Here is a 22627-nt window from a genome sequence, read left to right as displayed (position 1 = left end):
CAAATTATTGGCTTAGGAATGTGACAAAAAACAAAAGACTATCCATGAATTCAAGTCTCCATGGGGTGACTAATCGAGAAGAAAAAAAACAACATTTTGGGCGTGAACTATCCCTTTAAGCTAATTTTATTGTAGGAATAAAACGAAATATTTTGAAAATGAAAAATGAACTAGAAAAAGTGCTCCTCGGAGCCAGGTCAAAAATCGGCCTCCTGGTGGCACTATAATAGGGCAATGTTGAAAGGGTGGCATTTGTTCCTCAACGTAGTGCGGGATGGAATATGAATATGAAAAATCTGAAAGACACGTTTTGTTTAATGACTATAGAGATACTGTGTACCGATTTGCATGATGTTTGGACAAAATCTGTAAGAGTACTTACTATCAAAAAATGTGTTTTGCAAAAAGCGGCCTCCTGGTGGCGCCATAACAGGCCCATGTGAAAAATGGGCACAGTTTAGCTGCCGGAGATTAGCTGTACACAGACAGAATGACGGACTGACGGACGGACGGACGGACGGACGGACAGGGTGCAAAACATACTCTCGCCATGCCTTTCGGCCTGGCGGAGACAACAAATTCCATAGATTCCACAAATGTAACTTATAAGCGAGTAAAAAATAGCCTATCTACATGAAAAGTGTTGTGAGCTTGTAGATCTGCTTTTTTCACTAGTTTGGGTCCCGGGGAGACATCAAATGTCTGTTTTGGGTCTCAGGGTAAAACGTTTGGGAACCATTGCCGTAGACTCTCTGATATGTTGATTTATGTTTTATAATATCACAATTTAACAAATTGAATTACAATGCATGTTAACCACGTTCATTTAATTACAGATACTATTTTTGGGGCGGTGTAACCGCCCCCTATAAGTGAGTTTTGGACACTGACCAATCCTGCACCGTGATTGGCCAATAGTCTACAACGCAGTCTACACCCCAACCCTTCCACAGTCAATGCAAATCTATACTTTTGCAAAGTCAGCCAATCACATTACAGCTAGTGTCATCACCACTAGCTGTAATGTGATTGGCTGACTTTGCAAATTCAGGACTGTGATTGGCTAGCGAAACACATGACACATGTGCAGCCCTATGAATAGCAGTATGGACTAGTAAAAGTCATTTATCCTTTTTTTTAAGTGAGTCATGTTGTGATGACCACACACCGCCCACTTCACACTGGGTGAGATTTTTTTTAACCTAAATACATTACTCAAGTAAATGTACTTGTTTACTGTCCATGGTGAGTAGTGTGTTGTTATGGAAACACCACATTATGAGACCCCCCCCCCCCCTTTTTGGGGCGGTGTAGCCGCCCCCTATAAGTGAGTTTTGGACACCGACCAAAAAATGTGTGTACCCCCTAACCCTTCCATTGTTAATGCAAATCGATACTTTTTTCATATCAGCCAATCACATTACAGCTAGTGTCATCACCACTAACTGTAATGTGATTGGCTGACTTTGCAAATTCAGGACTGTGATTGGCTAGCGAAACACATGACACATGTGCAGCCCTATGAATAGCAGTATGGACTTTTAAAAAAGTCATTTATTCTTTTTTTTAAGTGAGTCATGTTGTGATGACCACACACCGCCCACTTCACACTGGGTGTGATTTTTTTTCATATAATTCACTCTATATTATCATTCTTTTATTATTTATTATACACAGTTTTTTTTTCATGCTTTTGGGAATCCTTAGTATATCTCAATAATGTGAGCAGAGACAACACAACTCAGATTGCACACATTCCATTGCATTTCAGTACGTCAATGTATTTTATTTGTTTTCTGTTATTTTGTTTTTATTTTACTTTTACCATTAATGCTTGTGTAATGTCAGCTTAAATATGTGTGTGATGTTTTTCTAAATGATTTACTGGAGAGGACAACGACAACTTCATTTTTTTCTCATTTGTTTAAGTTGGATGGGACACGTCCCCACTGTCCCTGCTGAGATTAACATCCATGTTGACATGAGAGATGATCAGAGGAGCAGAGTTTGTACCACCAGCATTAAGACCAGGACAGAACAATGGTTATAGTTTCTCAGTGAAGGTGCAGCCAGTGTAAGAGTAGAGATGAACTCTGGCCTCCACATCATAAAAGGAGACCAGCCCCTCCTCATAATCCACAAACACTCCCACTTTCTGGACCTCCTCTCTTACAGGGAGGAGGACAGCAGGGTCAGCACGAGCCTTGTACTCATATCTATTCCTCAACCCTATAACCCAGAAACCATTGTTGGGGTTCGCTGTGATTGATTCCTTCCTGTTGATGGACTCTCTGGCCACTCCTAGATTCCACCCAGTCTTCCCTTTAACCTGAACCTCATAGTAAAACCTTCCTGAGGAGATGCTTTGTTTTCCTAAGGCATCGATACATTCAGAGAATCTCTCTGTGTTGTCTGGGAGATTCTTCTTTATTCCTCCATCACTCACTTGTTTTCCATCCTCAGACAGGATGAGCCAGGGATTTGCTGTATCAGGGTCCAGAGTCACATCCACTACATATTGCTGGATCATCCTCAGATCAACATCAAACAGCTTGTTCTTCATCTCTTGACTGAGCGTCTTCTCAAGCTGAGCCACAGCTGTCCTCACAGTCCCCACACATGAAGACTGATGGACATTGACATTTGTCCAGTCCTTGGTGGGTGGAGGGGTGTTGATTGAGGTGAAGTTCTGGAGGAGGTGGAGGTGGTCTCCAGTGTGTGAGAGCTGCTTCAGCTCAGAGCACCTCCTCTCTAACTGAGTGATTTCCTTTTGCAGATCTTTGATGAAGCCTTCAGCCTGTTTCTCTGTTGTTTTCTGCTTCTCTTCAATCACATCAATGAGCTCAGCCTGGCTCCTCTCAATACAGCTGATCATAGCAGTGAAGACCTGCACACTGCCTGCTATCACTGTGTCTGCATCTTTCCTACTGATCTCTACTGAGTGTTTGACCTCCTGAATTTTCAGTTGTCTCTCCTGGATCATCTGCTGAACTTCAGCCTCTGTCTTTGCTTCATATTCTTCTTTCCGCTTGTGAATCCTGAACTGATGAACCATCTCAGAAATGAAACAGTTTACAGATACCTCTGGTCTCTTATTAAAGATCTTCGCACACAGTGGACACCGACACACATCATTAATGTCCCAGTAATGTGTGATACAGGCCTTGCAGTAGTTGTGTCCACATGGAGTGACGACTGGATCAGTGAACACATCCATACAGATAGAACACAGGAAGTGCTCTTCAGACAGCAGACTGCTGGCGGACGTCATTTCTGCACACTGAGTATGAAAGAAACACTGGAAATATTGTCAAAACTACTTGAAACTTGATATACTGCAAGTCTGACTGTATCAGCAGTGGTTCTGTGGTGTCTTCAACCAGTGATGTCAATCTTTACAATCCAGGAATGTTTATGATGTGATTACAGCAGAATATGAAGTTGTAAGGGTTTATCTTCCTATGTGTGATCTAATAGTCTGGCTCTCTTCTCTTTGACCAATGCTCCTCACACTCTGTGTAAATCATCTTTTAAGTCGATTGAAAACCGACCTCATCAAATACGATGTCATATCGCCCAAATATGGAGATCCACGCAGCTCCAAACCGTCTCAGTGGACTTTGATGATGATTAACGGTGTGGGGAGATTCTGATTCTTTTGCGTGACGCTGTAGTATGATCAAGTAGGCCGTTAATTTAGGACAAAACACAACAAAAAGTCAGTACATGGAGATAAAACGTTTCTGCGTGAAAGCAACGGTTTATAGTGTAGAGAGAGAGAGAGAGAGAGAGAGAGAGAGAGAGAGAGAGAGAGATTTTTTAATAGTCATGATGGTCGATGGTGTTTTTAATAGGTCTGGATCCGGGAACCTTCTTTGGGACGAGACATTTTAGGAATCTGGCTTACTGTGGACCCACAGGGTCAACGTGGTAAGACCATGGTCCATTACAATGTTATACAGAGAGGTTCCTATCTTCCTGAAAGCGTGTTTTTAGGAAGATAGGAAAAAGGCCTTTTTCCTGATCGGATATGACTCTTTTGATCACCTTTGTTGCCATGCTTTCACCTGCAGGTATTTGTAAAGAACAGTGGCGTGCACAGACATTTTGAGGGGCAGGTGCTCAAGTAAATTATACTTTTTTTTGGTTTACTTGGTCTGCTCTTTTTTCCCTCTACACCTATACCTCTTTAACAAAAATAGCCGATCTACAAGCCCACAACGCCTCGCAGCGCGAGGCGTTGTGAGCTTGTAGATCGGCTATTTTTGGCTAAAGTTCTCCTCAGAAAAGGGATGCTAGGTTTCGAGTGGTTATGGTAAAAAGAAAAATTATATCACATAAAGATTTGGCGGACCCCCTGTAGTAACTCTGAGGACCCCCTAGGGGTCCCGGACCCCCAGTTGAAGACCCCTGCTGTAAACTGAAAAAAAGAGAACTTTTTTTCCTTTTTTTCAAAAGGGCACTTCTGGTCAAGAGGGCAAAGGGCAGGTGCTCTAGCACCACCTAGAGTCTATCTGTGCACGTCCCTGGTAAAGAATACAGCCCAAATATGTCATCTCTTTGCTAGAGATTACTGTGTCATCGACTTTGACCTTGAAATCATTTACATTCATCTTACTGAGGGAATGTTTGGTCATTCTGTTTTACTGTGTAGTGACAGACAGTTACAGTGTTATTGGTAAGCCAAGTAGGGATTTTGGTGAGTTCAGAGCTGAGAGCTTCCTCAACTTCAACTTGTCCTCAACCGAGATCAGGAGTGCTGTGTGTGCACACACACACACACACACACACACACACACACACACACACACACACACACACACACACACACACACACACACACACACACATACACACACACACACACACACACACACACACACACACACACACACACACGCTCAAACCGCTGCCATTTCTTTCCTCAAACAACGTTCTTAAACTTTTTAATGAGTTTTACTTCACTTTTTAATAGATTTTTTTTAAAACAAGTTATACCTCATATGCGCTCAAGTTCAAATCATTTGCATTATAATTATACAACAATAGTATTTAAATAATTACACTCCACTCACCCAAGACCCAGTATTAGCACTCCCACTCATGCAAATTAAGACAAAGATTTGTTCAAGTGTAACAACATATATTTATATATCTATATCTATATCTATATCTATATATCTATATATCTATATATCTATCTCTATCTATATCTAGATATAGAGATATATAAATATATGTTGTTACACTTGAACTAATCTTTGTCTTAATTTGCATGAGTGGGCCTAATACTGGGTCTTGGGTGAGTGGAGTGTAATTATTTAAATACTATTGTTGTATGTGCCAATATAATTATAATGCAAATGATTTGAACTTGAGCGCACCTCCTCTCTGGATCTGCCCCCCCTGCAGCCATTTATAAAACCGGTGGTCACTAACCTTGGGTGTCAAATTGGACAGCGATTTTAAGTTTGACAAACAGATTAACTCTGTTGTTAAATCTTTAAGTCTTTAAATGGGCTGGCGCCATTGTACATATCGGGGCTTCTACCTCCCAATAACGCTACAATGGTCTTGAGGTCTACTGACCAGTCACTCCTTAAGGTCCCAGCAACAAAGTTGAAAGAGATGGATCATTTTCCTTCACATCGCCCACACTGTGGAACGAGCTTCCACCCCATGTTAGAGCGTCTCAAACCCTGCCTGTGTTTAAATCACGTTTGAAATGTCACTTGTTCTCCTTGGAGTTTGAAAATTCAGATTGAGAAGCTGCTGTTTCCTCCAGGCATTGTGTCGAATGTTGTCATGTTTATTGTGTGTTGTTTTTTGCTCTTGTTTATTTTAGTATTTTGTTACTGAGTGTACAGCACTTTGGTTCGACACTGTTGTTTTAAATGTGCTCTATAAATAAAGTGGATTGGATTGGATTGAAGAAACACATCGTTTTAACATAAACCAATTAAGCCCTGTTCAGATATGCAAGATTTGCAAGCAACGTGTCAGCGTATTTGATCTTGGCGTCATGTGTGAACGGAATGTGCGCCGAGTGGCAGCAATCTTATTTGGCGATTCATGCCCAGGGCCGTGGGAAGGCGTTTTAAGTTAGGGGTGCTTCAGTAGGAAGTACATTTTTGCTTCTTTTTTTTCTATGGGGGGGGGAGAGGGGGGGGTGGGTATGCAAGCACCGCGGACAGCATCACTGTTCGTAAATCATCCATGCCGTGATTAGAAAAATCCATCAAAAGGAGCAGAGACCACTTTGAGTTTCTTTAAAATGTGTACTCTTCATTTGGCATGAAGCCAAGAGTGTTATGTTAATAATACACCACGACAAAAGCCATCTGACCAACGTGTCACGTTTACTCAAGGATCATACCTACCTCTAATGCAAAGTCAGGCTGCATGTACACATTCACCCCACAGGTATACAGAACTGGACACTGCAATTAGTTCCACAAACATCAAAACATGCTGTTGTGCGCACGATGTAAAAGAATGCCATAACATGGCAATGCGGTTAAATGGCAAAACGCGTGCGTGCGTGCGTGCGTGCATATGCGTGTGTGGACCTGCTGTTGTACTGTAGCACTTCTTCATTGCTGATCTCCTGGGCAGACAACAAAGATGTTTAATGATGACAAGCAATTACTGAACGTAGCAATTATAGCAGCATTCACCCCCCATGTGCTGTACACTCCTATACGTCTCAACACACGCACACGCACACGCATGTGGCAGCGGTGGCCTAGTGGTTAGAGGGGCGGCCTTGAAACCGGAAGGTCCCTAGTTCGATTCCCCAATTCATCACATCAATCATGAATCACCGCTGAATAGCCCTTGAGCAAGGCTTCCATGCAGGGTCCGGCTGGAAACAAGTTTCGTACTTAGTCCGACACCCTGGGTAAACAACAAACTTTGCTTTGCTTTGCTTTTGCACGCACGCACGCACGCACGCACACACACACACACACACAAAGGTTTCTGTCTTATTTTACTTGTGAGGACACACTTTTATAGGTCGGCAATTTAATGAATGTAATTTTAACTTTTTTGTTTTTGACATTTTCCATCCTAACCCTGCAGCCACTTTGTTTCAATCAACAATAAGCGATAAGTGTATCGATAAAGTAGAGAACTGATCAGCACTATTGATATGATGTAATCTCTCTACAGAGATTTACAATTTAGTTTTAAGTTAAGTGTGTGTGTGTGTGTGTGTGTGTGTGTGTGTGTGTGTGTGTGTGTGTGTCTCCATATGGACCATAGATATAGAAACCTAGACACCTCATTGGCCTCCGCAGTTCGTTGGAGCAACCTGTATCGCGGCCGCCATTTTAGAGGAGGCACGCTGCCATTCAAAGTGACTACTGGCCAATCACAGCACACTTTTACCACTGGCCAATCACAGCGCGTTGACCACTGGCCAAATCACAGCGCGTTGACCACTGGCCAATCACAGCGCGTCTAACTGACTAGTTGCTGCGCGGCTGCCTCTTAAAGCTGGGTTACGGAAAGACCAACCCCCACCTGCCTCTGATTGGCCTACCGAACGCCCCCCCCCCCCCCTTCTGTGACACACGCGGAAGCTTGCCTCCTCTAAAATGGCGCCCGAGATACTGATGCCTCAGAGCTGGTGGAAGCTTCTACCTTTATATGTCTATGACAGTGGTTTTCAACCTTTTTCATGCCAAGGACCCCTAAATTGATATACATTTGGCCGCGGACCCCCATTTGAAAATGTTTCGTGCCAGGGACCCCCCAGAAGCAAAGACATCAGTTAATTTTCCCTTTAAAAAATATGAATGATCAAAGATATGCACAGTTTTTCAAGGTTTTTCAAAAATAGCAGATCTACAAGCTCATAGCGCGGCACTCGGTGCCGCGCTATGAGCTTGTATATCTGCTATTTTTGAATAGCCTAAGCTAAGTGGTTAAAAATGATTGTGATGCTATGAACTAATTTTGCTGGGGACCCCCTGGTACTCTCTCAAGGACCACTGGTGGTCCCCGGACCACTGGTTGAAAACCACTGGTCTATGAGATGGACCCTCTGCTACTTGAGATGGACAAGAGGCTATATCCTCTTGTCCTCTGCTCTACATAGTCATCTATAACATCGTGTCCTCTGCTCTACATAGTCATCTATAACATCGTGTCCTCTGCTCTATATAGTCATCTATAACATCGTGTCCTCTGCTCTACATAGTCATCTATAACATCGTGTCCTCTGCTCTACATAGTCATCTATAACATCGTGTCCTCTGCTCTACATAGTCATCTATAGATGACTATGTAGAGCAGTGGTTCTCAAACCTTTTCATGTCAAGGACCCCCAAATTGACACTTACTAGCCCACGGACCCCCATTTGAAAAGATATGCCAGGGGACCCCCATAAAAGAAGATTTTTACGGCTCTAGCAGTGATTCTCAGCCATTTAAATTTCAAGGACCCCCAGTTTGACATGCATTATGCTATACGGACCCCCATTTAATGGCATTTCTATCTCTGGGACCCCAATTTATATTGTAAAATCAATGTTAATTTAACTCTCAGAGTTACAGACCTATAAGGGCCCACTTGGTTCCTGTCCATCATTTAGCTGGGGACCCCCTGGAACCCCGTCAAGTACCCCTGGGGGTCCCCGGACCCCACTTTGAGAACCAATGATGTAGAGGACAGAGTCAGAGTCCATGGATCTCCAAAATCGTCCGTCCGACCGCCCGTCTTCAAACTCGAGTGCGGCATCAAATCAGTTGGATGGATGGTTGTCCAGATCCACCGATCAGACTAATATGACCATATATGGGCATATGACCATACATGGGCTCATTGCCTGTGACCATATATGGGCTCATGGCCTATGACCATACAGTATATGGGCCTATACCGATGACATTATGTCCATATATGGGACACAGCCAGACATACAGGTGCAATGGGTAAAAAGGGTATTGCATAACCGTGCATTCCCAACTTGCATCGTTCCAGAATAGCACATAAAGATTTAGCACATTTAGAGATCCTGTAGACGTATAGATTCTCTGAAAAGGAATCTCAGGACATCCATATTTGTGTGTATCAGGTTACCATGGTTACCCAATATTTATGTTGAAGTAATTGTGGAGCCGTGTGGAACTCCATATTTGGGCAAGACTGACGTCACGTTTGATGAGGTCAGATTTCAGTCAGTTTGACTTAAAAGCTGATACAACTTCATAATCTGCTGTGATCGTCATAAACACGCCTGGATTGTGAAGACAGACGTCATTGGTTGAAGACACCCCAGCCCCACTGCTATCACAGCGAAAGTTTCAGTTGTCAAGTCAAAAAGAGCTTTTTACAATATTTCCAGAGTTTCACACTTTGGCTTTTACTTTCAGTGTGCAGAAATGGCGTCCGCCAGCAGTCTACTGTCTGAAGAGCACTTCCTGTGTTCTATCTGTATGGATGTGTTCACTGATCCAGTCTTCACTCCATGTGGACACAACTACTGCAAGGCCTGTATCACACATTACTGGGACATTAATGATGTGTGTCGGTGTCCACATGTGCAAAGATCTTCTGTACGAGACCAGAAGTATCTGTAAACTGTTTCATTTCTGAGATGGTTCATCAGTTCAGGAATCACAAGTTGAAAGAAGAATATGAAGCAAAGACAGAAGCTGAAATCCGACAGATGATCCAGGAGAGACAAGTGAAGATTCAGGAGGTCAAACACTCAGTGGAGATCAGCAGGAAAGATGCAGACACAGTGATAGCTGGCAGTGTGCAGATCTTCACTGCTCTGATCAGCTGTATTGAGAGGAGCCAGGCTGAGCTCATTGATGTGATTGAAGAGAAGCAGAAAACAACAGAGAAACAGGCTGAAGGCTTCATCAAAGATCTGCAAGTGGAAATCACTCAGTTAGAGACGAGATGCTCTGAGCTGAAGCAGCTCTCACACACTGAAGACCACCTCCACCTCCTCCAAAACTTCACCTCCATCAACACCTCTCCACCCAAGGACTGGGCAAATGTCAATGTCAATCAGTCTTCATATGTGGAGACTGTGAGGACAGCTGTGGCTCAGCTGGAGAAGACTCTCAGTCAAGAGATGAAGAAGCTGTTTGATGTTGATCTGAGGAGGATCCAACAATATGCAGTGAATGTGACTCTGGACCCTGATACAGCACATCCCAGACTCATCCTGTCTAAGGGTGGAAAACAAGTGAGTGATGGAAACATATGGAAGAATCTCCCAGACAACACAGAGAGATTCTCTCCATGTACCGTTGTCTTAGGAAAACAAAGCTTCTCCTCAGGAAGGTTTTACTATGAGGTTCAGGTTAAAGGGAAGACTGGGTGGAATCTAGGAGTGGCCAGAGAGTCCATCAACAGGAAGGGAAAAATCACACTGGGCCCCAACAATGGTTACTGGACTATAGGGTTGTGGAATAGAAATGAGTACAAGGCTGCTGCTAGCCCTGCCGTCCTCCTCCCTGTAAGAGAGGAGGTCCAGAAAGTGGGAGTGTTTGTGGATTATGAGGAGGGTCTGGTCTCCTTTTATGATGTGGAGGCCAGAGTTCATCTCTACTCTTTCACTGGCTGCACCTTCACTGAGAAACTATATCCTTACTTCAGTCCTGGTCTTAATGCTGGTGGTACAAACTCTGCTCCTCTGCTCATCTCTCCTGTCAACATGGACGCTCACCTCAGCAGGGACGGTGGAGACATGTCCTCTCCAACTTTTATAAGAAAGATTTGGAACTCCATATTTGGGCAAGACTGGCGTCATATTTGATGAGGTCAGATTTCAGTCAGTTTGACTTAAAAGCTGATACAACTTCATAATCTGCTGTGATCGTCATAAACACTCCTGTTTTGTAAAGACTGGATTATGAGGAGGGTCTGGTCTCCTTTTATGATGTGGAGGTCAGAGTTCATCTCTACTCTTTCACTGGCTGCACCTTCACTGAGAAACTATATCCATTCTTCAGTCCTGGTCTTAATGATGGTGGTACAAACTCTGCTCCTCTGATCATCTCTCCTGTCAACATGGACGCTCACCTCAGCAGGGACAGTGGAGACATGTCCTCTCCAACTTTTATAAAAAAAAAGATCCTCAAAAGGATGAAAAAGAAAACGTAATTAAATAACAAACAAAAAAACAACCAGAACAAACAAAAAAGTCTTGATAATAAAGAGTGAATTATAATGAAATGGGGGAACGATGACGACACATGGTATCATAATGTGGTGTTTCCAGAACAACACACTACTCACCATGGTGGACAGTAAACAAGTACATTTACCTGAGTACTGCGAATTGAAAAATAAATAAAAATAGCATATGTAATTAATGAATGCAAAAGTATCAAAAGTAGCTGATATACAAGCTCAAAACGTCGCTTTGGGCCGCGTTTCGAGCTTGTAGATCTGCTTCTTTTGACACTTTTGTCTGAAGCTGTAGTTATGATCAAAAGAACAGAAAACATCATATTTCAACATGAAATATCACAAAAAAACTAGAAATCACACCCTGTGTGAAGTGGGCGGTGTGGTCACAGTGGTCATCACAGTGATGGAAGTGATTCAATAAAAAATAAAAAATAAAAGTGTTTTTTTTTAAGTGCATAGTCCTATTTATAATACTTTATATCTGCAAAGTAACTAGTAACTAAAGTTTTGACATAATTGTAGTGGAGTGAATACAATATTTTGATCCGAGATGTACTGCCTGACTTCAATCTCAAATACAATGAATGAGGGTTTGGAATGACTAAATCTGGATATATGTATATACATTTAGCTAGAATAATGATCAAATCAATTATGAACACCTCATTTGTCTTATTATCACTATTATTATTAAAGCCAAACAGTACATTTTGCCAGTCAAGACCAAAGTCAGAGTCAACATTATGAACAATACACAGAGACACATCCTTCCAAAACGTGTTGGTGTGGGTACAATTACAAAATAAGCGCAGCATTGTCTCTGGGTACATTTCACACAATGAACAGTTCACACAGATGTCTTTCTTGAACTTAAGAAGATAATGACTTGCAGGATAAATACCTATGCAGGATTTTAAATGAAACTACAGTTAACTCTTTGCCTGCCACTGACGAGGCTGACAAGTAAGGTGTGTCCAGCGGTTTTCCACCAGCTGGCGCTGTTCGCTACCCTATGAATGATGCTTTCACTGCCAGATGACGACAAAAAAAACACTTGTTTACTTCCTGTTTATTTCGTAGGGGGTAATGGCTTTATCTCCGTTCCTGTTGTTGTTTTTTTTGGCAGAAACGAGGCACATTTACCTGGCCACAACTAGGCAACAGATTACCACGACCAGATTTTTCAAAGTTTGTTAAAATCACGCTAGTTTTCGCTGGCAGTACATCTTACTATTACATTATTACTCTGGCAGTTAAAGGACAATACCACTCATTTTCAACATTGAACTATGTCTTTAATACACTGTAGAGAATTGATTAAGGTCATGTGATCAGTGACATACGGAAGGTGTGTTTTTGGCTGAGGGGGCGGAGTATTAAAGACATAGTTCAATGTTGAAAATGAGTGTATTCCCCTTTAAAGAGTTAAAGGTAGGGTATTTTTTTTTGTAATTATATTGTTTTTGTTCAAAATGTTAAAGTACTATATTCTGATAGTAATCATTACTACAGAGCGTTTTTTTTCGGTCACAGGGGTCTCTCCAGCTCTTTAGTAAACAGAATATAGTACATTTTCAGGTAGGTGACAACATGTAAGCCAATCAGGAGAGAGCACTGAAAATGCATTTTCTGTTTTATAAAGAGCTGGAGAGACATGGAGACTCCTTTTACTGAACAAACACTCTATAACAATGAGTACTATCACAATATAGAGCTATTTAACACTGTTACTGAACAAACACTCTATAGCAATGCGTACTATCACAATATAGAGCTATTTAACACTGTTACTGAACAAACACTCTATAGCAATGATTACTATCACAATATAGAGCTATTTAACACTGTTACTGAACAAACACTCTATAGCAATGAGTACTATCACAATATAGAACTATTTAACACTGTTACTGAACAAACACTCTATAGCAATGAGTACTATCACAATATAGAACTATTTAACACGGTTACTGAACAAACACTCTATAGCAATGATTACTATCACAATATAGAGCTATTTAACACTTATTTTAACCAAAGTAAATCACTTACCCTACCTTTAAACTACACACTGTAGTCACTCTCCCCCTTTACCTTTGGCCTGGTGGAGATCATGAAGGACGCCCAACTCAACTGTGGCATCTGAGGGCAACACAATGTTAAAGTCACACTACGTAACATTCTCAGTGGTGGAAAAAGTATTCACATTCTCTACTCTACTTAAGTAAAAGTATCAGTACTGCAGTGTAGAAATACTCTAAGTAAAAGGCCTTCTCAAAATGTTACTTGAGTAAAAGTATTGGCATCAAAATATACTTAAAGTACCAAAAGTAAAAGTACAAAAATGTTTGAAAATAGCCGATCTCACAACGTGTCGCGATGCGACTCGTTGGGAGCTTGTAGATCGGCTATTTAAAATAGTGCTAATGTGTTAATGTATGTTTTATAATATAATAATGTATATCTGCAAAGTAACTACTAACTGACGTGTTCAAATAATCACAGATTACACAGGGCATTATATGAAAAATAACTAAAATATACAAATACATTACTGACATATTTAATCATTTTATACATAAAAAAGTAAACATAGCTGAAACAGCTGATCTACAAGCTCACAACACGTCACAAAGATACATGTCGTAAGCTTTTAGATCTGCTATTTCTGGGAAAATGTTTGAAGATGTATGAACATGTTTCAACATTTCAACGACTATGCAAAATAATTAAGATTATTTCAAATAATTGCAATTAGGCGATTATAATTTTGCCAGGCCTAGTAGTCGTCTGATGTCCTGTGGGAGTTCCGAATGCTCCTCACCATACTGAATAACTGCTAGACAACTCCATCTCCCAGCATGCAACAGCACATCCCAGAACGGCCCCTGGGCTCAACCTTCTTCAAGGAGAAGAAGGTCTCTTGATATAATGTCCACAGATCATTGAAGGTCTGCTGGTCACAATAGGCAGGGCTTCGTGTGACGTTTGTGCCATAATGTCAACCAGTGGTGGAAAAAGTACTCACAGTTTTTTTACTTAAGTAAAAGTATCAATACTGCAATATAGAAATACTCTGTTACAAGTAAACCTCTGGATTTCAAAATGTACTTGAGTAAAAGTACCAAAGTATTGGTATGAACTTAAACGGGACACAGACTGGTACAATGGGTAAAAATGGTGTTGCATGTGGAGCATGCATTCCGAACTTGCGTCGTTCCTGAGTAGCACACGAAGAGATTTAGCACATGTAGATATGTAGATGCATGGACTTCCTTAAAAGGCATTTCAAGGCATCCATATTTGTTTATCAGGTTGCCATGGTTATCCAATATTTTTGTGGAGGTCATTCTGTAGCCATGTGGAATTCCATATTTGGGCAAGACTGACGTCATATTTGATGAGGTCAGATTTCAGTCAGCTTGGTTTAAAAGCTGATAAAAGCTGTGAGGAGCATTAGTCAAAGAGAAGAGAGCCTCACACACTGAAAGACAGATCCTTAGATCACGTGTAGAAAGATAAGCCGTTACAACTTAATATTCTGCTGAAAACACATCATAAACATTCCTGGATTGTAAAGACAGGCCTCACTGGTTGAAGACACCCCAGAACAACTTCTGACAAATTCCAGTTAATCAAGTTGTTAGTAGTTTCCTAGAATCATTCCTGTGTTTCACACCTTGACTTCTATTCTCAGTGTGTAGAAATGGCGCCTGCCAGCAGTCTGCTGTCTGAAGAGCACTTCCTGTGTTCTATCTGTATGGATGTGTTCACTGATCCAGTCGTCACTCCATGTGGACACAACTACTGCAAAACCTGTATCACACATTACTGGGACAATAATGATGTGTGTCGGTGTCCACTATGTGGAAACGTCTTCTGTACGAGACCAGAAGTATCTGTAAACAGTTTAGTTTTTGATATGGTTCATCAGATCAGGAATCACAAGTTGAAAGAAGAATATGAAGCAAAGACAGAGGATGAAGTTCAGCAGATGATCCAGGAGAGACAAGTGAAAATTCAGGAGGTCAAACACTCAGTAGAGCTCAGCAAGAAAGATGCAGACGCAGCGATCAGAGCAGTCTTCACTGCTCTGATCAGCTGTCTTGAGAGAAGCCAGGCTGAGCTCATTGATGTGATTGAAGAGAAGCAGAAAACAACAGAGAAACAGGCTGAAGGCTTCATCAAAGATCTGCAAGTGGAAATCACTCAGTTAGAGATGAGAATCTCTGAGCTGAGCCAGCTCTCACACACTGAAGACCACCTCCACCTCCTCCAGAATCTCACCTCCACAAACACCCCTCCACCCATCAAGGAATGGACAAATGTCAATGTCCATCAGGCTTCATATGTAGAGGTGGCTCAGCTGGAGAAGACACTCAGTCAAGAGATGGAGAAGAAGCTGTATAATTCTGAGCTGAGGATGATCCAGCAATATGCAGTGGATGTGACTCTGGACCCTGATACAGCAAATCCCTACCTCCTCCTGTCTGAGGATAGAAAACAAGTGCATGATGAAGACATATGGAAGAATCTTCCAGACAACAAAGAGAGATTCTCTGAATGTGTCTGTGTCTTAGGAAAACAAAGCTTGTCCTCAGGAAGGTTTTACTATGAGGTTCAGGTTAAAGGGAAGACTGAGTGGGATCTAGGAGTGGTCAGAGAGTCCATCAACAGGAGAGACTTCAAACTGAACCCCAACAATGGCTACTGGACTATATTGTTGAGGAATGGAAATAAGTACATGGCTGCTGCTGGCCCTTCTGTCCTCCTCCCTGTAAGAGAGAAGGTCCAGAAAGTGGGAGTGTTTGTGGATTATGAGGAGGGTCTGGTCTCCTTTTATGATGTGGAGGCGGGTGTTCATCTCTACTCTTTCACTGGCTGCACCTTCACTGAGAAACTATATCCATACTTCAGTCCCTGTTTTAATGATGCTGGTACAAACTCTGCTCCTCTGATCATCTCTCCTGTCAACATGGATGTTAATCTTCATGGGGACGGAGGGAACATGTCCCCTCCAACTTCAAAAAGAAGAAAAACATAAATGTGTCCCCTCCAGTATAATATTTACTTTAGTTTTTTTTTTTTAATAAAGTGTACTGAAGAACAATCCCATGACCCTATTTTCTCCCTCTGAGGTGTGGTGTCTCTGCTCACATTACTGAGAAATAAAAAGGATCCTCAATAGGATGAAATCCACTGAGGTCTGCTAAAGTGTGTTTAATAAAGAATAAACAAAACCACGTTAAAAACATGATCATCAAGAGCAGGATGATCAGCCTCACTGCCACAGAGGAGACCAAAGATAGACTGGTTTACATTCTTCTGGGTTTAGTCTCTTTAAATAGAGGAGAAACAATAAACAAATAGAATGGTTACAGTCCTCTGGGGTTTAGTCCCTTTAAATAGAGTAGAACAATAGACAAATAGGTCCATTATTGTGTCATTTACGCACGCAGCGCAAACGGGAAGAAACAGTCAGTGAACTGTCTCTCACTCTCTTCTTGTTACAGTCCTGTCTCTCTCTCTCTCTCTCTCTCTCTCTCTCTCTCTCTCTCTCTCTCTCTCTCTTCTTGTTACAGTCCTGTGTCTCTCTATCGATTCTTGTTACAGTCCTGTGTCTCTCTCTCTCTCTCTCTCTCTTCTTGTTACAGTCCTGTGTCTCTCTCTCTCTCTCTCTCTCTCTCTCTCTTCTTGTTACAGTCCTGTGTCTCTCTCTCTCTCTCTCTTCTTGTTACAGTCCTGTGTGTGTCTCTCTCTCTCTTCTTGTTACAGTACTGTGTCTCTCTCTCTCTCTCTTCTTGTTACAGTCCTGTGTCTCTCTCTCTCTTCTTGTTACAGTCCTCTGTGTCTCTCTCTCTCTCTCTCTCTCTCTCTCTCTCTCTCTCTCTCTCTCTCTCTCTCTCTCTCTCTCTCTCTCTCTCTCTCTCTCTCTCTCTCTGTATCTTCCTTCATTGAGGCACAGACGTTGTCTTCGGCAAGTCTACAGTCAGCCCTGCGGGAGGCAGGAGGTGTGAAACTAGGACATTTGCTGAAGGCCACAGAAACATCGGTGGAGGTCTTGGGACAAATGGCTAAGGATCAGGTCTTCTAGACTGCTGGCCAGATTGGTTGAGGAGGTCTGCTCTTCTCTACCGGAACCTATGAGAAGATTTGTGGAGAGCTGTACGCCTTCTGAACATTGGGATGAGGAAGGGGAGTACAGGTTCCCGTCTCTGGCCGTTGGCCCTGCTGTAGGAGAGTGGGAGGAGGGGGAGGATAAGTTCCTCTCTTTTGCAGTTCCGCAGGTTGGGGAGTTCGAGGAGATGGGAGAAAAGGAAGCATACCACACTGCAAAAAAAACAAGGTTTCCGGCTATGAAAACCGATGAATATGAGATGTAAATTCAGAGAATTTACAAGAATTTACAAGAGTTTTCCACTCGGAAAACTCAAAGTTTTGTGAGTCTGTAAACTCCTGTATGGTACCAAATTAAGTATGCGTGACCCCCTGCTGGGGTTGCTGCCAGAAAATCACACCTTCAGCCCTAACCTGGATTTCCACAATTTGGGAGGGGGGAGATCCCCCCTCCCTCCTCCCTATCTCGAGCAATGCTACTGAGCATGTGCAATAAGCCACCTATGATTGGCTGTGACGTAGGTGGGCATCCCTCCCTTATTTTGGGGGTCACATTGTGTGTGGGGGGGGGCTCACAAGGTGACCCCCCTCCTAGGGACCTGGGGGGTGGTGCCCCCCCCCCAAGGGATCTGGGGGGTGGTCCCCCCCCCCCCTTATTCCCTTATTTTATATATATATATATATATATATATATATATATATATATATATATATATATATATATATATATATATATATATATATATATATATATATATATATATATATATATATATATATATATATATATATATATATATATATATATATATATATATTTTTTTTTTATTTTTTATTATTATTTTTTTTTTTTATTATTTATGTATATATATATATTTATTTATGTATATTTGTATGTATGTATTTATTTAGTTATATACACAGTGTGTGTGTGTGTGTGTGTGTGTGTGTGTGTGTGACACACACACATACATACAAGATTCTGAAAACAAATAGGCAACAATCTCAGTCAGGTAAATTGTGTTTATTGATAAAAATAAACAGTATACAGTATACTTTGGCTATTCAAAAATATCTTCTAAAACAGTAAAAAATCCCCATCTCCCCATCCCCAAATGTTTTTTCCAGGGACCCCCAGAAGTTGTAAAAAACTCCCACAAAGGGGACAATAATAACAAAAATAAATTGTAGTTCTGTCTCTCATGCAGTGTCTTGCTGAACGAACGGCCTCTGCTTCTCTTTGGAGTCCCTCCACCAAACTGGACAACTTAACAGTTACTGTGTAAGAGAGCTAAAAATGAGCTGTTCTGTGCCAGTGTGTCTCGCCGCACGCGGTGGTGATGAAGGGAACGCGGGTCTCTTCGGTTGTCTTTCCTCTCCTGAAGCACCTGGCATAAAGCAGAAAGCTCCTCATCTCTCTCGGGTGCGATGAAACAATCCACACCGCCCGTCCATCTACGATGCCGTCCTCTTCATCCTGGTGGTCATCAACTGTAAAACATAGAATAGCAATTAAATTATGTATTATATTACCATTATTACAGGAACACAGAATGTAAAACAAAAAAACATCTTACAAACAGTTCCATATAACTTACCCTCAATCTTCTCTGTCGGGTCTTCATTGAGGCATTCAGCTTTTTCTTCTGGTCAGCATTCTCTGGCTGGTCCAGGCGATGGCTTCTTCTCAGAGACTCAAAGTGTGTCCTGCAAGCCGCTGAAATACAAGGAAAACACAATTAGGATCTATTTAGTTGTTTATCTACACAAACAACACAATTCCACATCTACACTGCTCTAAAAGAGAACCTACATGTGACTGCAATTTTTAACTGGCCCCTGTAAAAGTCTAAGCTTTTACTGGGGCCAGTGGTGGAAGATGTACTTATATATTTTACTTAAGTAAAAGTAGCATATATTTCTTACCCGTTATAACGTCACGGTCTTCGTCGGGGAAAGCAATGCTGACCTGATCCAACATATGGGTCATCACTGCAAGATTATGTGGAGAATTGATACTGAAAATAAAAAGGCAGCATGTTAAAGTTTATTCCAGCACACACAGCCACCAGTTCCAGACTCCAACCCCCTCCATTCGAAGCTCACACCTCCACCCCACCCTATTCAAAGCCTGCATCAAAACCCACCTTCCCCTCCCCCCTAATTCAAACCTCTGTTTCTGCCTTAGCTTACTGGTTCCTTTTTAGAAGTATTTATCTCCTAATAAAGTTGTTGTTTTGTTGTAAAGCGACTTTGGGTACTAAGAAAATCGCTATATAAATGTTATGTATTGTTATTACTTAGCTGGGGTAAATTACACAGTGATACAACAAAAAAAAAACGTACCTTTCTTTTGGATCAAGTCTCATGGCATTGTTTTCAGAGTTGTGTAGAGGTCTCACCGCCTCCTGCAAACAGAAAGATTCACAAAGTTAGTTGGACTATAAAAGCATAAAGGCATTCTCGCCTTAGGTGGACACACACAGCCCCTATTTGCAGACATAATTTCACTTACCGCAAGCTTTGAATTCTTTGCTCTTTTAATCCTTTTTGCGGGCAGTGTAGAATCAGTGGCATTCTCAGCAGCAGTAGTAGCAGCACCATGCAACTGCTCGATCTTCTCGAATCTATCTTCTAAACTTTGAATTTTACAAACAAGTTATAAATTATTATAACACCAAACAACCACCTGTAAGAGCGCACACGGCAGCGCACAGACGGCAATGGATTGGAGTTCTCTGTGAGACTGGAGACTGCTGCTGCGTCAACAGCGGTGTTGCCAGACTTTGCGAGAGAAATAAGCAAACAGGTCTATGAAAACAAGCCCAAAAGAAGCGACTATAAAAGGCCACACGAGCACTTCAAAGCTATATATGTCGTCCATTAAACAATGTGCATATTTATAAATGTTGGCTATTTGAAAATAGACGATCTACAAGCTCACAACCGTTCTACCATTATTTACAAGCAACTTCAGAAAAATGAGCCCAATGTGGCTTATAATAATCAGACCAGGCAACACTGCAGACACTAGGGGTGCGTTCGGAAATACAGCACTGAGCACGGCCCAGGGCTTACTTTTGATTGACTCTCTTTCAGATGTTATTCCTTTACTCTTAACCTTAAACTGATCAGATGGTTTGGTTAAAGGAACTATAATCTATTAAAGTGTCTTTCTTTGGTTGTGATTGTTACTAGGTTCTGATAGTAACTTGGTATATTCTATTTATTTTATCTAGTCTATGTATAGCCTTCATCAGCCTGTCAGTGATGCGTTTTCAACAGAAATGCTCATATTGGCAGTCAGCTGTGTAACACTAGCTGGTTAACGATGGCTCGTTGGCTCGCATTTGACCACATAGCAATCAACAGCACTAATTAATGTCAGCTGTGTGTGTGTGTGTGTGTGTGTGTGTGTGTGTGTGTGTGTGTGTGTGTGTGTGTGTGTGTGTGTGTGTGTGTGTGTGTGTGTGTGTGTGTGTGTGTGTGTGTGTTTAATGTCCAACTGAATGTTTTCTGTAGTGTAGATATCAAGTCTTTCCCTGTAGAGCAGGGGTCTTCAACAGGGGGTCGGGGACCCCTAGGTGGCTCTCAGAGTTACTACAGGGGGGTCTCCAAATCTTTGCGTGATAGGACCTTTTTCTTGTATTTACATTAACCACATGAACCCTAATATCCCTATATTCTGAGGGGAACTTAAGAAGAGGTAGAGGGGAAAAGAGCAGACCAAGTACAGAGCCTAGGCTCAACTTTACTAAGTACAGAGAGTTTGACATGTCTGAAAAATACACTGATGACAGTGTTGTTAAACGCAGATATGGGAAATATTCTTAAAAAAAGAAAAGAAAAAAAAGATTAACAAATGAAGCCCTTTTTTAAGCCCTTAACAAAAACATTGAAAAGTATAGTTTTGTTTTGTTCCATTTTTGCTTTGGTAATGGGGAGAGGGAGAGAGAGACCCCCTCTTTAAACAAAGAGTGAATTTGGATGTCAAAGGAAATGGCCAGTCTCCTGCTGGGTCTTTGTCTGGCAGAGGAACGGTAAATCACTGATTTCCAAAGTATATAGACGAATTTCACAGTAAACATTTTCAACTGTAAATTTCCAATTACGTACAAAAACACCAGCAAACTGCGGGTTTACTGAGCAACTGTAAATGCCCAAAAATGCCCATTAATGCCTCTTTTCTTGCAGTGCCAGGTCTGTGTCAAAGTGTGTCATGTACGGGCCTTGGAACTGGTGAAAGTGTCGAGGTGGTCTGAGTTTTTTTGTCCCAGATAAGTCCCCGAAGGGCTGCTGGCGGGTGCTGTACAAGCTGCCTATTGAAAAACGGGCAGCTGACCTCCAGTGGAGGATAGTACATGGAGCAATACCTACAAACAGACACATAGCACACCTTGATCCTAGTCATGGGGTGGGGGTGTGTTTTGCGCTCAGGAGGAAACATTAGCACATCTGTTTTTACAGTGTACTAGGTTAGGAGAGCTATTTAGATTATTGGGTTTTTGGATTCTGGGGTTGGGGGAGGGTTTTTCTTCTGATGTATTTGTTTTTGGTCCAAAATACTCTGTAAAAAAGAAAGAGGTCCATGTTTTGATGAACTTTATGTCCGGGGTGGCTAAGCTGGCCATCTGGATAACCAGGAAAAACAAAACCCGGGGGGTAGGGTCTGTAGACCCTGTGCAAGTTGTACAAGGACTGGTGGCGGCTCGCCTTAGGGTTGAGACAATCTTGAAGTATTCAAATCAAAATGGGCTGTGGGAGGGGTTTTGTGTATGGTGGGAGAGCATGGAGAACTAATTCTCTCTTTTTAATGTTTTATGGTTTGTGTAAGAGTGGATATTTTGTCAGTAATATCAGGGACGGTAACCTATCTTTGATGATTTATTGTACTCTGTAGTAAGTTAATAAATGTATTTTTAAATTCAAATTCTCTCTCTCTCTCTCTTCTTGTTACAGTCCTGTCTCTCTCTCTCTCTCTCTTCTTGTTACAGTCCTGTCTCTCTCTCTCTCTCTCTTCTTGTTACAGTCCTGTGTCTCTCTCTCTCTCTCTCTTCTTGTTACAGTCCTGTCTCTCTCTCTCTCTTCTTGTTACAGTCCTGTCTCTCTCTCTCTCTCTCTCTCTCTCTCTCTCTCTCTCTCTCTCTCTCTCTCTCTCTCACACTCTCTTCTTGTTACAGTCCTGTGTCTCTCTCTCTCTCTCTTCTTGTTACAGTCCTGTGTCTCTCTCTCTCTCTCTCTCTCTCTCTCTCTCTTCTTGTTATACAGTCCTGTGTCTCTCTCTCTCTCTCTTCTTGTTACAGTCCTGTGTCTCTCTCTCTCTCTCTCTTCTTGTTACAGTCCTGTGTCTCT

At 41.8% G+C, this 22627-nt stretch overlaps 2 protein-coding genes across 2 annotated transcripts in view; one reads left to right on the top strand and one right to left on the bottom strand.

Annotated features, from left to right (window-relative positions):
- LOC311063058 (pyrin-like) overlaps positions 1–22627 on the bottom strand; it is a gene marked incomplete at its 5' end in the record, with an annotated part of 670464 nt that overhangs the window by 538288 nt on the left and 109549 nt on the right. The window lies entirely within an intron of this gene.
- LOC311063923 (putative E3 ubiquitin-protein ligase TRIML1) lies at positions 9606–16202 on the top strand (the record flags this gene model as incomplete). The annotated part of the gene is made up of 5 exons (XM_084083555.1): positions 9606–10714; positions 14019–14076; positions 15093–15239; positions 15438–15605; positions 15957–16202. 5 exons carry the CDS (start codon positions 9606–9608, stop codon positions 16200–16202), a joined length of 1728 nt encoding a protein of 575 aa, XP_083939681.1.

This window comes from Gymnoscopelus microlampas (genome assembly GCF_963454915.1).
Source record: "Gymnoscopelus microlampas genome assembly, chromosome: 16".
Classification (NCBI taxonomy): Eukaryota; Metazoa; Chordata; class Actinopteri; order Myctophiformes; family Myctophidae; genus Gymnoscopelus; species Gymnoscopelus microlampas.
This window is presented reverse-complemented; position numbering and strand designations above follow the sequence as displayed.